The sequence below is a fragment of the Terrapene carolina genome, unplaced genomic scaffold (genome assembly GCF_002925995.2).
Source record: "Terrapene carolina triunguis isolate 2854851 unplaced genomic scaffold, T_m_triunguis-2.0 Scaffold68, whole genome shotgun sequence".
Taxonomy (NCBI): Eukaryota; Metazoa; Chordata; order Testudines; family Emydidae; genus Terrapene; species Terrapene triunguis.
This window is the reverse complement of record NW_020664419.1, coordinates 18,560,276-18,581,817: the sequence shown is the minus strand read 5'-3', so window position 1 is coordinate 18,581,817 and position 21,542 is coordinate 18,560,276. Positions and strand designations below refer to the sequence as shown.

Here is a 21,542-nt window from a genome sequence, read left to right as displayed (position 1 = left end):
GGGCAGGCTCTGGGTGGAAGTGGAGATTGTAAGGCCTGCAAACTGTATATAGTATATCACTGGTGGTGGGAGAAGTCTGTAAATAAAGCCACGGGTGCTGCAGAAGGAAAAGCCTCTCTGTGCTTTATTGGGGCAGCCAGTGGGCCCCAGGAAGAAGGCCGGGCAGAGGACTTGTTACAACAAGGCTCCTACCAGCACTATTAATGAATTCTCAGATAATTCACCTAAAAAAAAAAAAGAAGGCAATTTCGTTTTCTTACTGTCTCTGTCTTTGCTTCTGCAAGTACTGTCAGTTAAGCTAAATAAAGCTACAGTAGATGTGAGGTACACTGATGCTGATTGCAATCCAAGAGGGATTTATCTGAGACCAAAAGAATTTTAAAATTCCTTCCATTAGGAGCTCAGATAGAATCAACTACATTCTCAGGAGTAAATGGCTGCTGCTTAATCTCACAAAATACATCTGTGTTTAAAGATCCTACACTTTACTTTTTAAATGCACTAGTCATTTTTTTATGTCAGAATTATCAGTTATAATGGAATCTGGAAGGCAATTTATGTAACTGCTGCATAAAGTTTAACACTATTATCAAGTCTGTGTGAACATTGAAACTGTCATGCTGGATCAGATCTGTGGATCATCTAGAGCAGTATTCTGACTCTGACAGTGGACAATGCAAGATGCTTTAGAAGAAGGGGACTTTTCTTTATAATCTCTATCAGATACAGGCTTGCTTATTCCCTGGAGCATGAGGATTTATATCCCTAAAAATGTTTCCTCTTATATAATATAACCATGGGTGTTTCCACTGTATACCACATGTAAAGCATCAGAGTATCAAGACTAAAAACAATTTAGAAAGCTGACAAAGACAAAGAGCTGGTTTAGCATATGATCTGGGGTTCTCAAATTTCATTGCAGCGTGACCCCCTTCTCACAACAAAAATTACCACATGATCCCAGAAGAGGGGACCAAAGTCTGAGCCCGAGCCACATTGCCCCAGGCGGAGCGGCCAAAGCTGAAGCCCAAAGACTTCAGACGCAGGCGGGCGCCTGTAACCTGAGCCCCGCCATCCAGGGCTGAAGCCCTCGATCTTTGGCTTTGGCCCCGGGCTGTGGGGCTCGGGCTTTGGCCCTGGGCAGTTCCCTGGACCCCAGCAAGTCTAACGCCAGGCTTCCTACCCCAATAAAACAGGGTTCTGACTCATTTTGGGGTCCCGACCCATAGTTTGAGAACTGCTGATCTAATATGTCTATTTTCTTATGTATGCCTGTCATCAGCATATATGAACAGGAAATCTGTCCTGATATCTTGTTAGGCTAAATGACTTTAGGCTTTTTCTCAGTAATAATAAATACTAATTATAATAAGTACTAATTATGATAAATGTTTTGTCTCAAAGTGCTTTACAAAGCTCTGAAATAATAATTCTTGTCCTTTCAGCAATGGGGAAGCTGAGGTACAGAGATGTTAAGTAACTAGCTCAGTAAAACATTTGCTAACAGTTACCACACAGTTACCGAAGATATCGCCCTCTCTAAATATAAGGGGGAAATTGTCTGGAAGTAGCAATTTGCATGTTAAATTCCAAATTAGCAAAGGGGCCTTAGCTCAGCCTTTACATTTGCACTCATAAACAACAATTTTGCTTGCAAATGGGTAATCTGATATTAAAACACTAACATCAAACTATTTGATTAAAGTACAAAATTTCTATTTGGTTACACACATTCAGAGGTTTTGCATACAGGTGATCACACACAATTGCTGCAAAATGAAAAACAGCTTTGAAAGCCTCGAACTGGACATTTGGGGTTAGTTCATAAATGTGAATGTCATAAAATTCTTACATGCTAGCAGAACCAGGTTATAAAAAAATCAAATACTTAAAGCAGAAAATGTAATATATACTACTAAAATGAAAACAAAAGAAGAATGAATGCACAGAAACACAGAAGTATAGAACTGGAAGGGACCTCCACAGGTCATCTAGTCCAGTCCACTGCACTCAAGGCAGGACTATGTAATAACTAGACCATTCCTGACAGGTATTTGTCTAACCTGTTCTTAAAAACCTCCAAGGACTGAGAACACACAACCTTCCTACTAATTTGTTCCAGTGCATAGTTACCCAGACAGTTAAGTTTTTCCTAATGTTCAACCTAAATCTCCCTTGCTGCAATTTAAGCCCATTGCTCAGAGGCAATGCATAGAGGGGGCATGCGGGGTCAAGTGCCCCCCCCAACCCGATTTCTGAGAGTGCTGAGCTGCCCTTGCAGGGCTTGCTATGCTCAGCCTGCCAGGAGGGGAGGGAGGCTCTATCCCTCTCCTGCTGTACCTCCCCCTCGGCACTTCCAGCTTGCTTGGCCCCTCCCCCGGCAACTGGGCCCGGGCAGGGCGCTGAGGGGATGGTACGGAGCCTCTTCTCATGCCGGCTAATTCCACTCAGGGTCACTGTCTATGAGAGTGCCCAGTTAGGGAGGGGGTGGTGGTCCACCCCCTCCGCTCCCCACCTAGTCCCGGCTGCCGGGGACAGGGGCCGAGAAAGCCGGAAATGTGCTGAGGATTGGGGGACTCCAGCTTGCACGGCCCCTATCCCTATCAAATTCTCAACCAGTTCCTCCTTATTTGTCAAAATCAAATCTAGGGTAACCCCTCCCCCAGTTGCTTTCTCCACCTTCTGAAATAAAAAATGGTCTCCAATGCACTCCCAAGAACTTGTTGGATAATCTGTGCCCTGCTGTATTTTCCTAACAGATGTCTGGATAGTTGAAGTCCTCCATTACCAAAAATCCTGTACTTTGGGTGATTTTGTTAGTTTTTTATAAAAACCTCATCCACCTCTTCTTCCTGGTTAGGTAGTTTGTAGTAGACCCCTACCATGACACCACCCTTGTTTTTCACTCCTTTCAAGCTTACCCAGAGACTTTCAACAAGTCTGTGTGCTATTTCCAGCTCAACCTCAGTCAAGTGTATATATCTTTGATATACAAGGCTACACCTCTCCTTCTCATAGAATCATAGGACTGGAAGGGACCTTAAGAGGTCAACTAGTCCAGTCCCCTGCACTCATGGCAGGACTAAGTATTATCTAGACCATCCCTGACAGGTGTTTGTCCAACCTGCTCTTAAAAATCTCCTATGATGGAGATTCCACAACCTCCCTAGGCAATTTATTCCAGTGCTTAACCACTCTGACAGGTAGGAAGCTTTTCCTAATGTCCAACCTAAACTGCCCATTGCTTCTTGTCCTATCCTCAGAGGTTAACGAAACAATTTTTCTTCCTCCTCCTTGTAACAACCTTTTATGTACTTGAAAACTGTTTTAATGTCCCCGCTCAGTCTTCTCTTCTCCAGACTAAACAAACCCAATTTTTTCAAAATGTTCAGGGTTTCAATTTTCTGTAATTGGTCATGTTTTCTAGACCTTTAAACATTTTTAAACATTGGGTGGGAGGGGTAGCTCAGTGGTTTGAGCATTGGCCTGTTAAACCCAGGGTTATGAGTTCAATCCTTGAGGGGGCCATTTAGGGGTTTGGGGCAAAAATCTGTCTGGGGATTGGTCCCCCTTTGAGCAGGGGATTGGACTAGATGACCTCCTGAGGTCCCTTCCAACCCTGATATTCTATGATTTTTGTTGCTCTTTTCTGGACTTTCTCCAATTTGTCCACATCTTTCCCAAAACATGGAACCCAGAAATGGACACAATACTCCAGCTGAGGACTAATCAGCACAGAAGTAGAGTAGAACAATTCTTTCTTGTGTCTTGCTTACACCACTCCCACTAATACATCCCAGAATGAAGTTTGCTTTTTTTTGCAAGAATGTTACACTGTTGACTCATATTAAGCTTGTGGTCCATTATGACCCCCAGATCCCTTTCCGCACTACTCCTTCCTAGGCAGTCATTTCCCATTTTGTATATGTGCAACTGATTGTTCCTTCCTAATGGAGTACTTTGCATTTGTCTTTCTTGAATTTCATCCTATTTACTTCAGACCACTTCTCCAGTTTGTTTTGAATTTTAATCCTATCCTCCAAAGCACTTGCAACCCCTCCCAGTTTGGAATTGTTTGCAAACTTTATAAGTGTACTCTCTATGCCATTATCTAAATCATTGCCTGTCTTTCCTGAGCAAGTTGTACCCTTCTATACCGATATTCCAGTCATGTGTATTATCCCACCAAGTCTCTGTGATGCCAAGTATGTCATAGTTGTGAGTATTCACTAGTATTTCTAGTTCTTTCTGTTTATTGCTCATACTTCTTAGATTAGTATAGAGACATCTAAGATACTGATTTGATTTCCCCTCTGTTCCCTCTTGTCTCTCCTTTGTCCCTGCTATAATTGCCCATGGTCCCTCCAGATTCTGACTCTTCTCCCAGGTCTCCATGTTTTTGACTTAACTGTGGGGTTTTGTCTCCTACCCCCTGCCGAATCTAGTTGAAAGCCCTCCTCACTAGGCATTAGTGATGATATTGAAAAAGATAGGTTAGATTATTAAATTTGACATTACATTATAAAGTTCTCCTTTTCCCTGACATCACGCTACATAGAAAACAGCTTCTTTCCCACTTCTTGATAGTTCTTGTTGTTAAGCAATAACACACTCTTTGTCACTATTCTTGAATGAAAGGGTACATTAGATGATGATGACTACTACTATTTTCACCAGACATTTTTGCCCGTTCAGACAAATATAAAGCCAGATCATGTGAGAGAGACATTAATGACATTTCATACAAGAAAATTGTTTCTGCAAATGGAGCACTTTTGGTAACTACAGAGTTCAATGAACTCTGCTTTTAATGGAACTGGCAACTTGCAAAACTTGCTAAACTTGACCTGATAAAGGTGGGGTTGTACAATAATGTATTTATCTTCCACTGAGCTAAGTTAAATCTCTTGACCTAGGAGTCTGCAGATATATTATCATGATTTCAGATGGAGGAGTTAAGCTAATGGATTTATGAGAGTTGTATTTCTTCATGCACTGGCATTCCATATGACAATATGAACAGCCAAATGGGACAAAATTGTCTTAATATAACCAAGTATCTCTACTTTCTAGAGAAAGGAACACATTGTTATCCTCTAAATAAAAGCCTTATAATTCCAAGAGCTCTAATTTTGCTTTGTAAAATATGTAACAAAAATTGCATATCACATGTTTTTCATTTATGCTTTTGGCACTTATGGACTTTTTTTCATGATTCCTGGCCTTTAGTTATGCCTAGGAACTTATTCTGACATTGGAAATAAGAGAGTGGAAGCTAAAACTCTCACTAATGTAGCTAAGTGTAAATTACTACCCATCTGTGAAAGGTTATTTTAAGGAAATTAAGCACAGAAAAATGTGTATGAAAGCGAGGATGCATATTATATAATGGTCCATATTTCAAATCCTATCTGTGTTTATCACATTTGCCATTTTAATTCTTAATTTATCATATTTTATGGTGTAGTGGCTCTAAATATGCAATTATCTTGTGCTCTGGTGAGGATAAGGGAGCTATGATCAATAACAGTACGTCTCCATTAGCTTTGATGGTAGAGGCCTGTGTTCTTGATACTGAAGGACCAGGGTTGTACAATCTCCGCTATCTCTGATTTATATAACAGTGTCAATTATTCACAGCAAATGAATCATTTCAGTTTGATGTGTCCTCCACCTGGGATTTCTGTCCTGGATCTCTTTGTTTGTACTACGGTCTCTGTTCCCAGTCAAGAAAGGTTCACTGATTTACCTGCAAACACCTTTGGTTTCTAGGCTGCATGAAAACATCTCATCATAACAGAATGAAGGGGGCCAGAGGTGAGGTAGCCAGAAACACAGACAGTAAATGCATTACACTGGTGGGCAATCATGGGTACACACATTCAAACAACACAGTCAGCAGACCGCATATGCACCTTCTCAGTCTCTGTAAACCCATGTTTCCATAGAGAGAGCTGAAAGAGTAGCTCTAATAGATTAGCCAGTAGATGTAACATATATTATAGACATGTAACATATATTATACACATGAACACACACCTGCTCATGTGTATAATATATGTGACATCCAACGGAGGGCAGTGCTATATATATTCCCACAAACCAGGGCATAACACGTTCAGTGAATTTTACGCCCTTAAAATTTGAGTGTCCCAAGTCACAGTTTGCCAACCGTAGGGCCAACTGTGCAGCATTATCTGTGCAGCATCTGTTTCAGAACAGAAATACTTGCCACAAACTATGCCTAATATGAGCCATCTAAGATAAACATATCTTTTATCACATGAAATGAAGGAAGAATGTTCTGCCTCTCCAGAACCTCTTCATGTTAGCATGGTAACTGAAGAAAACAAAATAAAAATGTTGAGTTTAATGTTCATGTTGTTCGCAATACAGGGCAGAAATTGAATCACTTATACTATTAAATCTTGAATTGCATGGATATTTTATATGGCCCAGAGTTCAGTCACGTAAAGATGTCTATAAAAATGGCTATATTAGAAAAAGGCTAGTAGCTGTTTAAATGGTCAATTTAAATTAGGTCTTGTTTTGCTGTTTTTCTGATGGTTTACAAATCCACATATGGGAGCATTTAATTGGGCAAGGGGAAGTAAATTAGCCCTAACTTGCAAAATACTTAGGATCAGACATTCTTTTGTTGTTTTATAAAGATGGTAAGAATGAATCAATGTACAGCTGCTTTGATGGATGAAAGTGAATGAAAACACTACAGCATCTTGAATTATGGGGTTAAATTAGGATTAAAGCCAGTGCCAGAGTCCATTCAATTCCATTTGTGCTGGTAAAGAAAAAATAAAATCATCCAAATGAAGTCAGACAGTGTGTGCGAGGTAGAGACATTGAGCTCCTGGGTAAAATTTTCTACAGAGCATCAGTGACTTAAAAATCCAACTCCTGTTTTCAAAAGTGACTTAGACACTTAGGAGTTTAAATTTCACTGAAATTCAATAGAAATTAGGCACTTAAGTGTCTGAGTCACTTTTTAAAATGGGAGTTAGACACCTAAATACCTTTGAGGATCTTGGCCTGAGGCAAAAGTTTTTTCGACAAACTACCTTTATGCAAGACATTAATAAAAAACAGACTTAATTCCAGATGACTGAGAGCATTAAGGAAACTAAGTTAACAGCTCTCTTGTTGTTTTTACTGGTGATCAGACTGGAGAGGAGGGGAATCAGGGAGGACTGGGAGTCTGGACTAAATGCATAGGTGACTCAGATAAGAGCGGCACTGGGAGAGTCTGGAATGGATTAGGAGAAGGGCAGAGATGGGAGCAGGATGCATCAGAGAAGAGGGCAGGGAGGAGATCCATGCCTAAAGAAAAAGAATGGAGAGAGAAAGGAGACACACATATGGAAAGTTGAGAGGAGAAACTGGGTAAATTTCTGGTTCCACTGAAGTCAATGGCAAAACCCTGGTTGACGTCAACAGGTTCAGGATTTCACCCAGGGGGAAAGGCATAGACACAGAAGAAAGAAAGAAAGCATGTAGATATAAGAGCACAGATTGTCACAGCCAGGTGGTTGGCAGTCAGTCCTAGTAGTCAGAGCCAGAGTCCACAGTCATGAGACAGCAGTCAAGAGTTGGCTGGATCAGGATTCCAAGGGGTCAGAGGCAAGAGACAAACTGGAGATCAGAACCACGAGTCCGATTTCAAGAGTCATGCTGGGTAGGGATGCCAAGAAATTAAGCCATGGGAGTGAGAAGCTCAAGGCAATCCAGAAGCACACAGTCCAGAGCAGGGTGGAGCCCAGTTGTTCAGACAGGTTCCTGTTCCTGCTGCTGGCTTATATAAGGCCAGCAAGCCAATCAACCACTCTAGTACTCCACCAATCAGACCTCAGGGCAGAGCCTCACTCTGAGTCTGGCCTTTGTAGGTCCCAGGTAAGCAATTGTCAGCTGGCTGCTGGAGGAGGGTTGGATGTGGCTGTTCTCATGAATCCTGTGGACCCAGGATTGAGACCCATGGATCATGACACAAATTTACTTTTGGTAATGTTTGGGGATTTAGTCACAAGGGGCTGAATACTCAAAATCAATAGAAGTTAGTAGCCTAACCCCTTTTGAGTATTCAGCCCAGGGTTGGCTACCTGTACCTTAAACAGGTTATGTGAAGGGTTAATAATAGAGAAGAGCAACAAGAATGATTAAAGGTCTTGAGAACATGACCTATGAAGCAAGGCTGAAAGAATTGGGTTTGTTTAGTTTGGAAAAGAGAAGACTGAGAGGGGACATGATAGCAGTTTTCAGGTATCTAAAAGGGTGTCATAAGGAGGAGGGAGAAAACTTGTTCACCTTAGCCTCTGAGGATAGAACAAGAAGCAATGGGCTTAAACTGCAGCAAGGGAGGTCTAGGTTGGACATTAGGAAAAAGTTCCTAACTGTCAGGGTGGTTAAACACTGGAATAATTTGCCTAGGGAGGTTGTGGAATCTCCATCTCTGGAGATATTTAAGAGTAGGTTAGATAAATGTCTATCAGGGATGGTCTAGACAGTATTTGGTCCTGCCATGCGGGCAGGGGACTGGACTCGATGACCTCTCGAGGTCCCTTCCAGTCCTAGAATCTATGAATCTATGAATCTATGAATCTAATAGATGTTTTGTTTTGCTTCCCCCCCACCAACACTAGTAACTTAAATATTGTCACTAGAGATGGGCCCAAAACAAAACCCTAGGGAATGGTGTTTAGATGCTAATCTAGACCCATATCTCTGTAACACACTGGTCCCAAACCTCACATCTGGACAATCATAAACTGTGTGATGTTTGAAATCCAGATCTAAGTTTTGCAACTCAGGTCTATCTCTGGCCTGGTTTTCACAAATTGCACAAGATGTAGCAATCTTCTTGGTACTGAGAAAATAAAAAAAAGTATGAAGGAAAATGTAATAAAACCAGAAACCACATGAGGATTTGAATTCAATAATTTTGAAATAAAAGCAGACACTTTATCCAGAGTCTTGGTTAACTCATTGGGAATTTACAGGTATTATTTTTGCCACTGGAGAGAGCTCACATTGTATAAAGGCAATAGAAACATTGAGAAGTATAAAGAAAAATTAATTTAAGAGAGATGAACACAAAGACTATAAAGTTCAAACAAAGTGCATCTTCTCCCTTAGGTCATATTAATAATATCTGGTCACATGCGAAGTTTAATGAACAGCATACTTTAAAAAAATGAAAGTGAACAAGATAAGATCTTCTTCATAGTATACAGGGCGTTATTAACATTATTTTATATGTAATTATTTATCATGTAACTTTTTGTAGTATTGCCAATCTCAAGCATTCAAAGTCATGAGGCAGGCCCTGAAAAATTAAGAGATTGGCTAAAAAAAATGAGATTTTTAAAACTAAATTTGATATTCTCTTTGTTACTTTCTGGTTATTGAGCCTTTAGGGTGCACTCTGGTCACATTTTCAAGCAGTTCTCTGCAAACAAGAGGGCTAGAAACTCACTTCTTTAAGGGGAAAGTTGAGATTCTCAAGTAATCACTTGACCCCAGGAGCCAAATAAATAGAGACGCATAATAAAATTGTGAGAGTTGGCAACAGTATGTATCAAAGGTAGTAAGTCAGGTAAAATCATACAATTAATTTTTCCTTTTATCTCATAAATCCTGAGTTTTTGGCTTTAGCCACATGGTAGGCAGGGTTTTTGTGGGGAAAGACAGGCGTGTGTCTCCATGGCCACTAATCCAACCAGTGGCCTGACATAACATCCCTAGACACTAGTTTTACTTATTCAAAGTGGTAGGTACACTGAATTTGCATAATTGTCCATCTTCCACTGCCAGCCTATTTGCAGTGAGGAGCCTACAGTCATCACCATGGAGGGCAAATGTCAACCTTCAGTAGCAGGGAGGCCTTGCATGGACTTCCTTGCTAGGGTGTATTTCATCCCAAAACAATAAAGATCCAGCACCTATTATTGCTGCAGCAATTGCAAATCTTCGATTTCGCAAGAATCTTGATTTTGTATAGACTAATAACAGTGGTCCCCCTGAGATGGGCACAGTTATTACTGTGACACTAGAGGCAAGAAAAGCGTATCATAGGAGGTGCTATTTTTTTAGAAACACACAATAAAAGTACATTTATATAAAAAGCCTTATTCTTCCTCCAACACTTATTTAACTTACAAAGTAGATTTGTGTCCCACAATGGTTTAGAAACACAGGATGATTTAAAATAATAGGTAAGCGAACAATCTATTTTCTGAAATGGCTCCAAGGAGGACTATTTGGCAGAACATGAAGTGCAACATATCTGAAGGTGAGCAGACTCTGAAAAGGGTGTCTGAGGAACAGGAAGCACAGTTTAGGAAACATGCAAAGGAGTGGGAATGAGGAAATCTGGGTTATTTGCTACAGACCTGTTTTATAAACCTTATGTTTTTAAATATCCCTGTTTCTCAGTTTACCCATTTATAATATGAAAATAACAACACATCCCTATCTCACAGGGATGTTGTGTGAGGCAAAATTCATTAACCTGAAACTCTTGGTTTATTTTACTCAGGTGATAACTTGATAATCAGGGAGCTGCGGGGAGTCAACTAAGGGCAGAATTTAGCTCAATATCTACTTTAATGCATATACATATCAGGTTTACTGAAATAATAATTCTGTGTTTTGAAATTCTTTCTCACCTTTACTTCTTAATTTCCTTTCATTTGTGATTTTCAATAAAATCTTCAGTACTATTTTAATGTAAGTTTAAAAAAATATATATTTCTTCATAAATACCCATCTGAATAAATGTGTTTACTTATGCTAGACAATCTGTTTCACCTTGTATTTAGCAGTGACATTCTAAGTACATTTCCCAGATCTGAAGAAGAGTTCTGTGTAAGCTTTAAAACCTTGTCTCTTTCACCCATAGAAGTTTGTTCACTAAAATATATTACCTCACCCACCTTGCCTCTCAATAAATGTTCACAATAACAACCATCAATGTTGCAACGGAGCAATCATGCAGTTTCAGTTTCAGGCTCTAGTTTAGTTGAAAAGACACTCAACCATTCCACTCAGATTATTTCATAGGAATCCTGCTTCAAGTTCTTAATCAAAGTATGCTGGGCCATAACAACCTGCAAAGCCCTCTGCTGCAAATTAGGCAACATGAAGATCAAGGCACAGTTCAAGAGCAATGCATTGGTTTTACTGTTCATAGGATTCATTAGTCTCTTCTGAGCATGTATCTATTGCACCATTTCTTCTATTAATTAGCTTCTTGAATTTTAACCTTCTGTACCAAATTGCATTTTAAGGTTGACATCAACAATGCGACTAAAGTTCAAGCTGATAGAACAGTTACAAGATTTTACAAAAAATAAATCTGTATTTTAATGTTTGTTATATCTGCTGGCTGCCACTCTTTACTTGGCATCAAAAACCTTCCACCATTTTAATGGCATGTTTTGTGCAAGAAGGGCATTTTAAAAATAAAATTCAGAACCTCCACAATTCCTACTTGCATAGTCTTACAGAAGTTTATTTGGCCTTACAGCACCAGCAGTAGTTCGAGGTGGTGTATCCTGACATGTTATGGTCTGGGTTATTCCCTCCCCCACAAAAATCTGCAGAAATGAGGACTGAGGGAGTAAATCTGCAAGGATCCCCACACGGTGTTCTCTACATGTGTGAACATGGGGCTTTTCCCTACCATAGATTAGACTACCCCTATGACTCTGGGTTTCAGTTGGGGGGCCCTGCAAAGATAATATAGCCCCAGGTTTTATCATCTCTTCTCTAAAAATCTCTGTCAGGATGGAGGGAGAATGACGTGTATCCATCAGTCTGCCCTCAGCCTGACCAGCCCCCCCCCCTGCACCTCAACACAGATCCTAGGGCTAGGGAACACCCTCTGCAGGGCATGGAGGAAGGGTGACAGCTGACCCCACCATCCATGGAGGAGGATGGAAGGCACATGGAAGGATTCTCTCCATACATGGATCTGAGATGATCTTGTAAGCCTTTACTAAAAGTAGATGTAAGCAGGGTCTGCCGAATTCTTCCCTGACAGCTAGCTGGGAGGGGGAGAGACTTCTAGAGCAAACTGTATTTACATGAACACACCTATTCTGCTTTGATATCCAGCAGATAGAGTGGTGTGTTGCTCAAATAATCAACTTTGGCTGGTGGTGTGTTACAAATCACTTTAGTACTGAATGCAGGGGTAGTAAAATGCTGTTACCAATGTTGTTGGCATTATTGTATGAATACAGGAAAGCAGGACCCTCAGCTGAAAGGACCTCGTTAAGCCAGGGGCTTGAATGCCAGAGCCCTGTGAAAGTAAGAGGGGTGGGGACAGGTGTCCCAGCCAGGATGTGTAGATCCTCCCACAACGGTCCTCCTTTACTGTTAATCTGTTCCCCCGTACTGTTCAAAGAAAGAGCTAAATAGGCTTCATTAGGAGCCTCTTTGTTATTTTACATGCTCAATCAGAGCTGAGATCAGTTGTGGTGGGATTGTGTTTCTGCCAAGCCTGCTAAGAGCTAACCATCACTGAGAGCTGAAATCATGTTGAGATTTGCTGGGAAGTGTTTCTGTCCAGCCTCCAAAGAGCTGAAAATTACTAAGAGACTGATGTGCAGAGGTCACAGCAGAGAGGCAGGTGGTAGCAGAAGGCGACTGACAGTCGGCTGGCAAATGAGTGGCTGGTGAGGTGGTAAGCAGAACGAGCAGCTGGCAGGATGGCCAGGAGGAAAGGAGCAGCAATGGTTGGCAGGGAGGCCAGGTGGCGCAGCAAGCGGCCAGCATGGCGGCTGGCAGAGAGGGGTGGCAAGCGAGTGCCTGAGCAGCAGAGCAAGTAAGGTGCCTCCTTACCACCCCCTCCACCCAGGGTGGGAGGTGAGCTCTTCAAATGCACCTCTGAACCTGTGTCTGTACTGACCAAGGACAGCAACTGTGAGTGGGGTGCAGAGAAGGGACGGGCACGTTAAAGGGACTTTTGGGTTCCTGGACTTAAGAACCTGAGGGGAAAAGGACACTGCCCAACTTACTTTGGGGGTGGGTCTTTGGCTCATGGTTTATGTTTATGAACCCTGTTTGCGGTGTTTTCCCAAATTAACGCTGAGTTACTTCCCTCCTTTTATTAAAAGTTTCTTATCTACACTCAGACTCTGTGCTTGCAGGTGAGGAAGTATTGCCTCTCAGAGGCAACGAGGGTGGTGTGTAATTTTCCCAGGTTACTGGGTGGGGGCTTGAGCTGGCTCCGTGTTAATCGATGGAAAGGAATCCCTAGATATTGAACCCAGCCCTGTTGCTGCTGGCTCCACCTGGCAGAAGTGTTACATAGTCTTTACCCAGATAAACAGAATCAACCTTAATTTGACTATTTTACAATATAGTCCTTCCTCCAGAAAAGAAATGGAGTCTGAGTCTGTGGCATCTGTCTCTACATGCACAGAATCCTCATGGGTAATCTGAACATGTGTTGAGAAGAGCATCACATCTGAGATCTGCTATGTAGATGTGAGAGAATTTTACCCTAAAGAAGTAAAAGTTGCTTCAGAGATCTTCATCATAGGAAAATATTGTGAGGAAAAAACAAAAGTTTTCCTTTCATTTCTAGAAAGAAATACTCCAGAGAGATACTTCCCTTGGGAAATATTTTCTGAGGCAGAGATATTGCTCTTGTTCCAGAGGTGGATGAAGTTTTAGTCTAAAAATCTTTTTTGGGGTGAAAAATGTAGATTTGGTGACTCCAAAACATTTTGCAAGTGTGTCAGTTTTGCCAAATTGTTTGTGTCAAAACAAAACAAAATTTTGGGGAAAAAAAAAATCAAAATATTTTGGTTTTTCTTGATATAACTTTTCATTTTGAAATTTCCTTCAATTTTATTAAAAGAAACAGTAAAACCTTTTTAAAACCTCTTCAAACTTAAATGAAATGTTTCATTTGACCAAAACCAATTTTTTTCTAACTTTTTGATTTGCCAACGTTTTTAAAACATTTGTTTTAGGTTGACCAGAAGTGATTATTATTTTTCAGAATGGCCAGCAACCCAAAACACTAATTATTCACACAGCTCTACTTGCACCTCTCAGAATGACAGCACGAACACACCTGCTTATTTCTGCACTTAAGAAAAAGGTGCTGCTCAAAATCTAAGGCTGAAGTCTGATAATTATATCAAGGAATACAAGAACGAAATTAATTACCTGTTTCCATTTTGCCATCCTGTGCTGCAGGCCCATCAGGAATTACACTCTTCACCTGTAGAAACTCATCTGGCTCATCACCACCAATGATGGTAAATCCAAAGCCCATGTTGCTCTTCTTGAGAGTTGTGCTAAGGAAAATTCCCTTCAGTTGTGATGCATCACGGGTGAAGAGTGGTTTTTCTACATCAGTCAACACAAACAAAAAGAAAATAGTTCCAGTCAAGTCATAATATAACACAGACTCACAAACAAAAACAAGAGAAGCAGCAGCAATAGTAGGTGGCAGTGTGGCATTTTGATATTAAAGGAAATAAAGAGTGTAAGCATTCCAGGAGAAATAAACACATTAGTGAGTCCTTATTTTACATTAATACAGAACCAACTAAGGAGGATTTTTCTATCTATGGCAGATCAGTCTTGGGGGTGGAAGGGCTAGGAATGCTCTTTGATATTGGAAATAAGTTTAGAGATAGATTGTTGTGTAGCTAAAATATTTACACAATGATAAAAACAATATGCAAGGTAACTTTGAACTCTTAATAATTATTCCTAGCCTATCAATTCAGCTTTGTATACCAAATAAGTTATCATTAGTTTCCCCTCAGGCCCCCAATAACAAAAAATATCCATTTATATCAGTAATTCAGACAAAAGGGTAAATTCCAGATAATCTTTTCACCCCAGATAAATGGAATTTCAGTTTCTGACAAATAACATTTACAATCGGTGTGACAGTTCAGTGACCTTTACATCTGTTTTCAATGTGCGTCAGTGTAAAGTGTGAAAATTACCATCAGGCAAGAATAAGCCTCACCTGGCTTCCAGTGCCTCTCTTCTGTGCTTTATTTTGCCAAAAAAAGGTATGAAAAAGGTGAAAAGGTTTGTGACTTAACTTATCTCACTACTTTTACAACAGTGCAGCTTGGCTAACAAGCAGCACTTGGACATACCATACAGACTGTACATTCCAGCATTGTCCCGCCGACACTGAGACAGGTCATTCACACTGCGAGACCTCTGAGGAGCAGGATGCGGGTGAACGTGTTTAGGCCTAGGTAATGTTGATGAGGCGCTTTCTACTGTTACAAAGGAGAACAAGCCTCATTCTTTGGCTACAACCTTATGTCAAAACTTACTCATCTATCAATATTGACTTTTGCTAATACATTTCTTTCTAAGCTCAATCATTTTCACATTATCAAGATTCAGTGTTCTTGTAAACTCCTACAGCAATAGTGTCTGAGGCTTCAATTTAAATGATGTTTGCTAGATAGGCTATCTTAGAAACATACTGAACACCAATTAATGCTAATTCACAGACTATGTTATTTTAACCAGACTATGTTAAATCGTTGTCATAAAAACAGGGAAGTATAGCAATTATTTTCTTCTTAAATCTGACATGGTACTGTACCTCGGAAACCTGGGGCCTGCAAAGGCTTTGTTCCAAGTTCTGCGTTGGGCATGTTATGCTGCTGTAGCTTCCTTTTTGCTTCTAGGACAGGATTTTCAAACTGTGTTCTTCTATTTATGTGGCTGAAAAAAATTGATAATGATTAAAAATTGAGTCTATTTTGTGAAAAATTATTATTTACTTCATGGGATCATCATCATGTGGGTTACCTGCGTGTGGCTGGATTGTGCAACCCTTACTCCATCTTAATAAACAATTACTCACACAAGTTGTCATGTTGTAGCGAATGAGAATACATGAGTTAGTGCTCATCACTGCAAGTGATATATGCACAATCTAGCTCATAGAGGAAATAATTGGGAAGTAGAACAGATCCGAAATTTTTCGACAAAACACTTTTTCTTTGGAAAATGCCAATTGGTCAAAACTGAAACTGTTCATGGGAAAGGGTCAGTTCTGACAATTTCTCAGTTCAAACATTTTTGGAAAAAAGTTTTGAAATTATCAAAATGTCCCCCTTCAACATTTTCAAGATGATTTTTTAAATAATTATAGTAAAACAAATTTAAACAATAAAAAAGGCCAAAAGCAAAACAAAATAATTCAAAAATGTGAAAACATAATGTTGCAATTTAACCTAAATTAAAAAACCATATTGTTCATTTGTGAAAATTTGAGATTCCACCTCTTCCTCTCAATTCATGATAGGAAAATTTTTCATAAACTTGAAAATTTTCTCTGATTGGTATAACTGTTTCCTTCCCAGCTCCATTTGGAAGTTCTCTGTCCTTTCAACTTGCTGCACTCTGCTGTAAGTGTAAAGTTTTAATTAGGGCTGTCGATTAATCGCAGTTAACTCACATGATTAATTAAAAAAATTAATCACGATTAATCACAGTTTTAATTTCACTGTTAAACAATAGAATACCAATTGAAATGTATTAAATATTTTGGATGATTTTCTACATTTTCATATATATTGTATTCTGTGTTGTAATTGAAATCAAAGTGTATATTATTTTTTATTACAAATATTTGCACTGTAAAAATGATAAACAAAAGAAATAGTATTTTTCAATTCACCTCATACTAGTACTGTAGTGCAATCTCTTTATCGTGAAAGTGCAACTTACAAATGTAGATTTTTTTTGTTATATTACTGCACTCAAAAACAAAACAATATAAAACTTCAAATCCTACAAGTCCACTCAGTCTTACTTCTTATTCAGCCAATTGCTAAGACAAACAAGTTTGTTTACAGGAGACAACGCTGCCCTTTTCTTATTTACAATGTCACTAGAAAGAGAAAACACGTATTTGCATGGCACTTTTGTAGCCGGCATTGCAAGGTATTTACGTGCCAGAAATGCTAAACAATCGTATGGCCCTTCATGCTTCGGCCACCATTCCAGAGGACATGGTTCCATGCTGATGATACTCTTTAAAAAAATAATGCGTTAATTAAATTTTGTGACTGAACTCCTTGGAGGAGAATTGTATGTCCCCTGCTCTGTTTTACCCCCTCTTTCTAATTTATTTCATGTTATAGCAGTCTCAGATGATGACCCAGCACATGTTCATTTTAAGAACACTTTCACTGTAGATTTCACAAAACGCAAAGAAGGTACCAATGTGAGATTTCTAATCGACCCAAGGTTTAAGAATCTGAAGTGTCATCCAAAATCTGAGAGGGACGAGGTGTGGAGCATGCTTTCAGAAGTCTTAAAAAAGCAACACTCCGATGCGGAAACTACAGAACCCGAACCACCAAAAGAGAAAATCAACCTTCTGCTGGTGGGATTTGATGAAAATGAACATGCATTGGTCCGCGCTGCTTTGGATTGCTATTGAGCAGAACCCGTCATCAGCGTGGACGCATGGTGATTGAAGCATGAAAGGACATATGACTCTTTAGTGCATCTAGTACGTAAATATCTTGTGACGCCAGCAACAAGAGTGCCATGCGAACACCTGTTCTCACTTTCAGGTGACATTGTAAACAAGAAGCAGGCAGCATTATCTCCTGCAAATGTAAACAAACTTGTTTGTCTTAGCAATTGGCTGAATAAGAAGTAAGACTGAGTGGACTTGCAGGCTCTAAAATTTTACATTGTTTTATTTTTGAATGCAGTTTTTTTGTACATAATTCTACATTTGTAAGTTCATCTTTCATGATAAAGAGATTGCACTACAGTACTTGTATTAGGTGAACTGAAAAATACAATTTCTTTTGTTTTTTTTTACAGTGCAAATACTTGAAATCAACATATTTGAAAATGTAGAAAACGTCCAAAAATATTTTAAAAAATGGTATTCTATTATTGTTTAACAGTGCAATTAATTGCATGATTACTTGTGATTAATTTTTTTAATCGCTTGACAGCCCTAGTTTCAATCTGTGTGACTATATGCTATTCTGCAGTATCACTGAAAAATACTCCAGCAACACAGTTTTTCAAGTCTTCACTACATGTGATTTCTATGCATTATTCCAAGAGAGAAACAGGATGGTGTTTGTCATAGTGGTCCTGGATAAGCTGAAAACAAAATTAGTTGTTTATAATGAAATAGAAATCTTAACCCCAAAAGTGACTGTAGAGGCAAATTGCTTAACAAAGTAACGAATCCAGTATGTGCTGGATTCCCAGAGCAGCAAACAAAATTATACTAAAGATGAAATTTTAACACTCTACTATATTTCTGTTGTATTTTATAAAAGAAAACAAGGGGAAAAGTGCAGAAACTAACTCATGTAGTATGAGAGCACTGAAATATGAAAAAATATCATTGTAATGCCACAACTTTCTCTCTCAATATGTAACATTTCCCATGGCCTATTAGCATGTGTTCTTCTTTGATACTGTGCCTTTGATATCCTGTATCTCATACATAACTTTCTCCCATACATTATGTTGCAGAGCGTGTTATCAGGAGGATACATTTTTTACTGACTAGGGAACAAATCCAGCAGGATGGGGATCATCTCCTGTGTCATGTGGCATGCTTCTCCTGATGAAGGAAGAGGGTTTGAGGGCACTCAGAATCAAGCAGAGTTGGGCGATTAGCTAGATATGCGTGTGAAGTTGTTCGATGTGTTGTCAATTACTGTTGCTCCAGAGAGGTAAATATTTATGCACACAGGACCAGCTTTTCAAAAGAGCTCTCATAGAGAACTGCAGGGAAAATCTGGTCCTGATTGTGGATGCTACACTCTTGAAGATCTGACCCTGAACTCTCTTAGAATCAGGGATTATAAAAGGTGCTGAGTACATGTTACTTCCATTGAAGTCACCTGCATGATCCCATGCTAAGCAATTCTCAAGGCCCTACCCTTTAGACAGTGTTATTTAAAAAAATGAAAATATTCCAATGTTCATTAAACCAAGGGGATAGCGGGGATACAGCAATGTATCCTTAGGTGACCTAATATACCTGGTAATCCAAAAGGTGATGTCAGGTGTTCGTCACCTAGAAAAGATTTCTATTGAAGTCAACAGGGACATTTGCTTTAAAGAGTGAAAGTGAAAGAAATTTGCCAAACTTTAAAGCTGCTATCTGCTTAACAAAGTCATCACTTGTATATGTGGCTGTTAATAATAGGTAGAGCTGCAGGTTTGTGTAATGGGTGACACTCACCTCTAGTGAGTGTCTCCTAGAGGCTGATACTGCAGGCCTTTCCTGGCATCCCCTGTACATTGTTAGCCTTGCTTGGTGGGTCTTCAGTGTCTCAGCCCTCTGGCCAAGTCACACAATCAAAAGTGAGCCCCTTCTGGGAGTATTGATGTCCAAAACAAACACAAAATTCTTCAAATCCCAGGCTCAAGCTGGACTCAGCCATTCCTTCCTCAGGTGCCTTTGCTCTTCAGCCCCTCCTAGGCGCCTTGGAGTCTCTCCCTGCTCAAACTGTCTGCCCTCAACAGGTTATCAGCCCCATCTCTGGGTCCTTTAAATCCAACCCTTTGCTTGTGCTTCTAAAGGAGACCTGTGGCTTAGGCCACTTTGCTAGCAGGGCTGCTCACTCTGGGGACTCTGGGTCCCAACTCAGGGACCCTATAAACAGCAGCCATGTACAGCTGCCTCCATTTCACTGTGGCTATTCCATGGGACTTTCCCCACATAGCTCCATTCTCTTCACCCTTAGCTCAGGGCTGAAGTTTTCAGATCCTCTCTCCCCCAGGTCCAGTAAATGCAGCCCATCAACCCCTCCAGCCAGAACTGAGCACCCTTTCTTGCTGTTAAAGTCCCAGCCAGGAACTGACCTGCTAAGGCCCTGCAGCTGCTTTTATATGAGCTTGCTGGGCTCTGATTGGCTGCTTCTATGCAACTTTTCTAGGCAGGACTACAGGACCCACTTTTGCTGCTCCTTTCCTGAGGTGAGGTGTGGTAGAACCATGAGGCCTCCAGCAGGAAGCTTCAAAGGGCCAGGTGCCCGCCATCACAGTTTGGCATTAGATGGAGATGGCTCTGAGTTAGTACAGAGAATTCTTTTCCAGGTATCTGGCTGGTGGGTCTTGCCAACATGCTCAGGGTTCAATTGATCACCATATTTGGCATTGGGAAGGAATTTCCCCCCAGGTCAGATTGGCAGAGACCCTGGAGTTTTTTCGCTTTCCTCTGCAGCCTGGGGCATGGGTCACTTGCTGGGAAAAGCTAGAGTAAATGGTGGATTCTCTGTACCTTGAACTCTTTAAATCATGATTTGAGGGTTTCAGTAACTCGACCAGAGGTTCGGGGTCTATTACAGGAGAGGGTGGGTGCGGTTCTGTGGCCTGCAACGTGTAGGAGGTCAGACTAGAGATCACGATGGTCCCTTCTGGCCTTAAAGTTTATGAGTCACAGTGGTAAAAAAGCCACAGATATCATGGTTTCTCTGTTTGCCCGTGGCTTTCCTTTGTGTCCATGACTTCAACAAAGCCTGGTGCAGAGGGGAGGCCCGGTGCAGAGGGGAGGCTCGGGGCTGGAAAGCAAGCTCGTCCTGGCCCGGTGAGGAAGGGCTGGCAAACAAGCCCACCCTGCACTCATCCCACAGCAGTGGCTTTCCTCCCATAGGGTTGGGCCTGGCTCCCTGCTTTGGACAATGCAACCTGGTGCATGGGGTCACAGCGCTGCATCTGTGCCGATGATGTTAGTATGGAAGTCAGCTGGGAAGTGGAGTTGGCAAAGGCTGATTTAACTAATGTGGCCTCAATTGCTGTTTTATTTTTCCTTAAAAAGACATCAAAATATTTCATCTAGATACTGAAATTGTGTTTAAAACAAGTATTAATTGACATATTTGTTGAAATGAGCATCAAAATGTAAGATTTAGGTACTTTTTTTTATTAAAGACAAACAGAATTGCTGAGAGAACATGTTATTTTCTTACATAAGCAGTAACAGAGTGTCAGATAGAAAAGATAAAGAAATGTTGCACAGTTGAGGCAGGATGCACAGTTTACAGTAAGTACCCATCTGGTTAGTTTAGCTGTCCTATTAAGGAGACCATGTTTGAAAATTGAGCTCCATGTTGTAGTTAATCAACCATAAAGGGAGAGATGCTCTTTTTTCGACTAGACAGCTGAAAGGGCCAGCACAGGATCATAATTCTGTGTGGGGCTGAGGAAGGAAGAAGGCTAGCGTTTAGACTTTAAACCACAGGCACTGTTAGAAGGTTGCACAGAAATTGACACAGTCACAGTAGAACGTTTCACCTACTCGAGTTAGTGCAAATGTCCATCCCCTGCAGATAAGTTTGGATCTGCAATAGTAAGGTCAATTAAGAGCATATCCATCCATTGAACTTTAGTTATGTATAACTGAGAGGAGAAGCAGCATCTGGGCCCTCACACTCTAGAGAAAATTGCAAATATTTTGTGCTTAACTGAGTGTTAAGAATCCAAATACTCCTTATGGCTGACCACTGCAAGGTGTTACACTGAATCTGATTACTTCA

The 21,542-nt window shown here is 40.4% G+C and overlaps 1 protein-coding gene across 1 annotated transcript in view; it reads right to left on the bottom strand.

The window, feature by feature from the left end:
• Positions 1-21,542, bottom strand: part of MAGI2 (membrane associated guanylate kinase, WW and PDZ domain containing 2) — a 1,103,226-nt gene that overhangs the window by 191,977 nt on the left and 889,707 nt on the right. Inside the window, exons 8-9 of the mRNA XM_029910860.1 lie at positions 15,611-15,732; positions 14,194-14,376 (exon numbers count right to left, since the gene is read on the bottom strand). Coding sequence (XP_029766720.1) covers positions 14,194-14,376; positions 15,611-15,732 — 305 coding nt within the window. The remainder of the gene's footprint in view (positions 1-14,193; positions 14,377-15,610; positions 15,733-21,542) is intronic.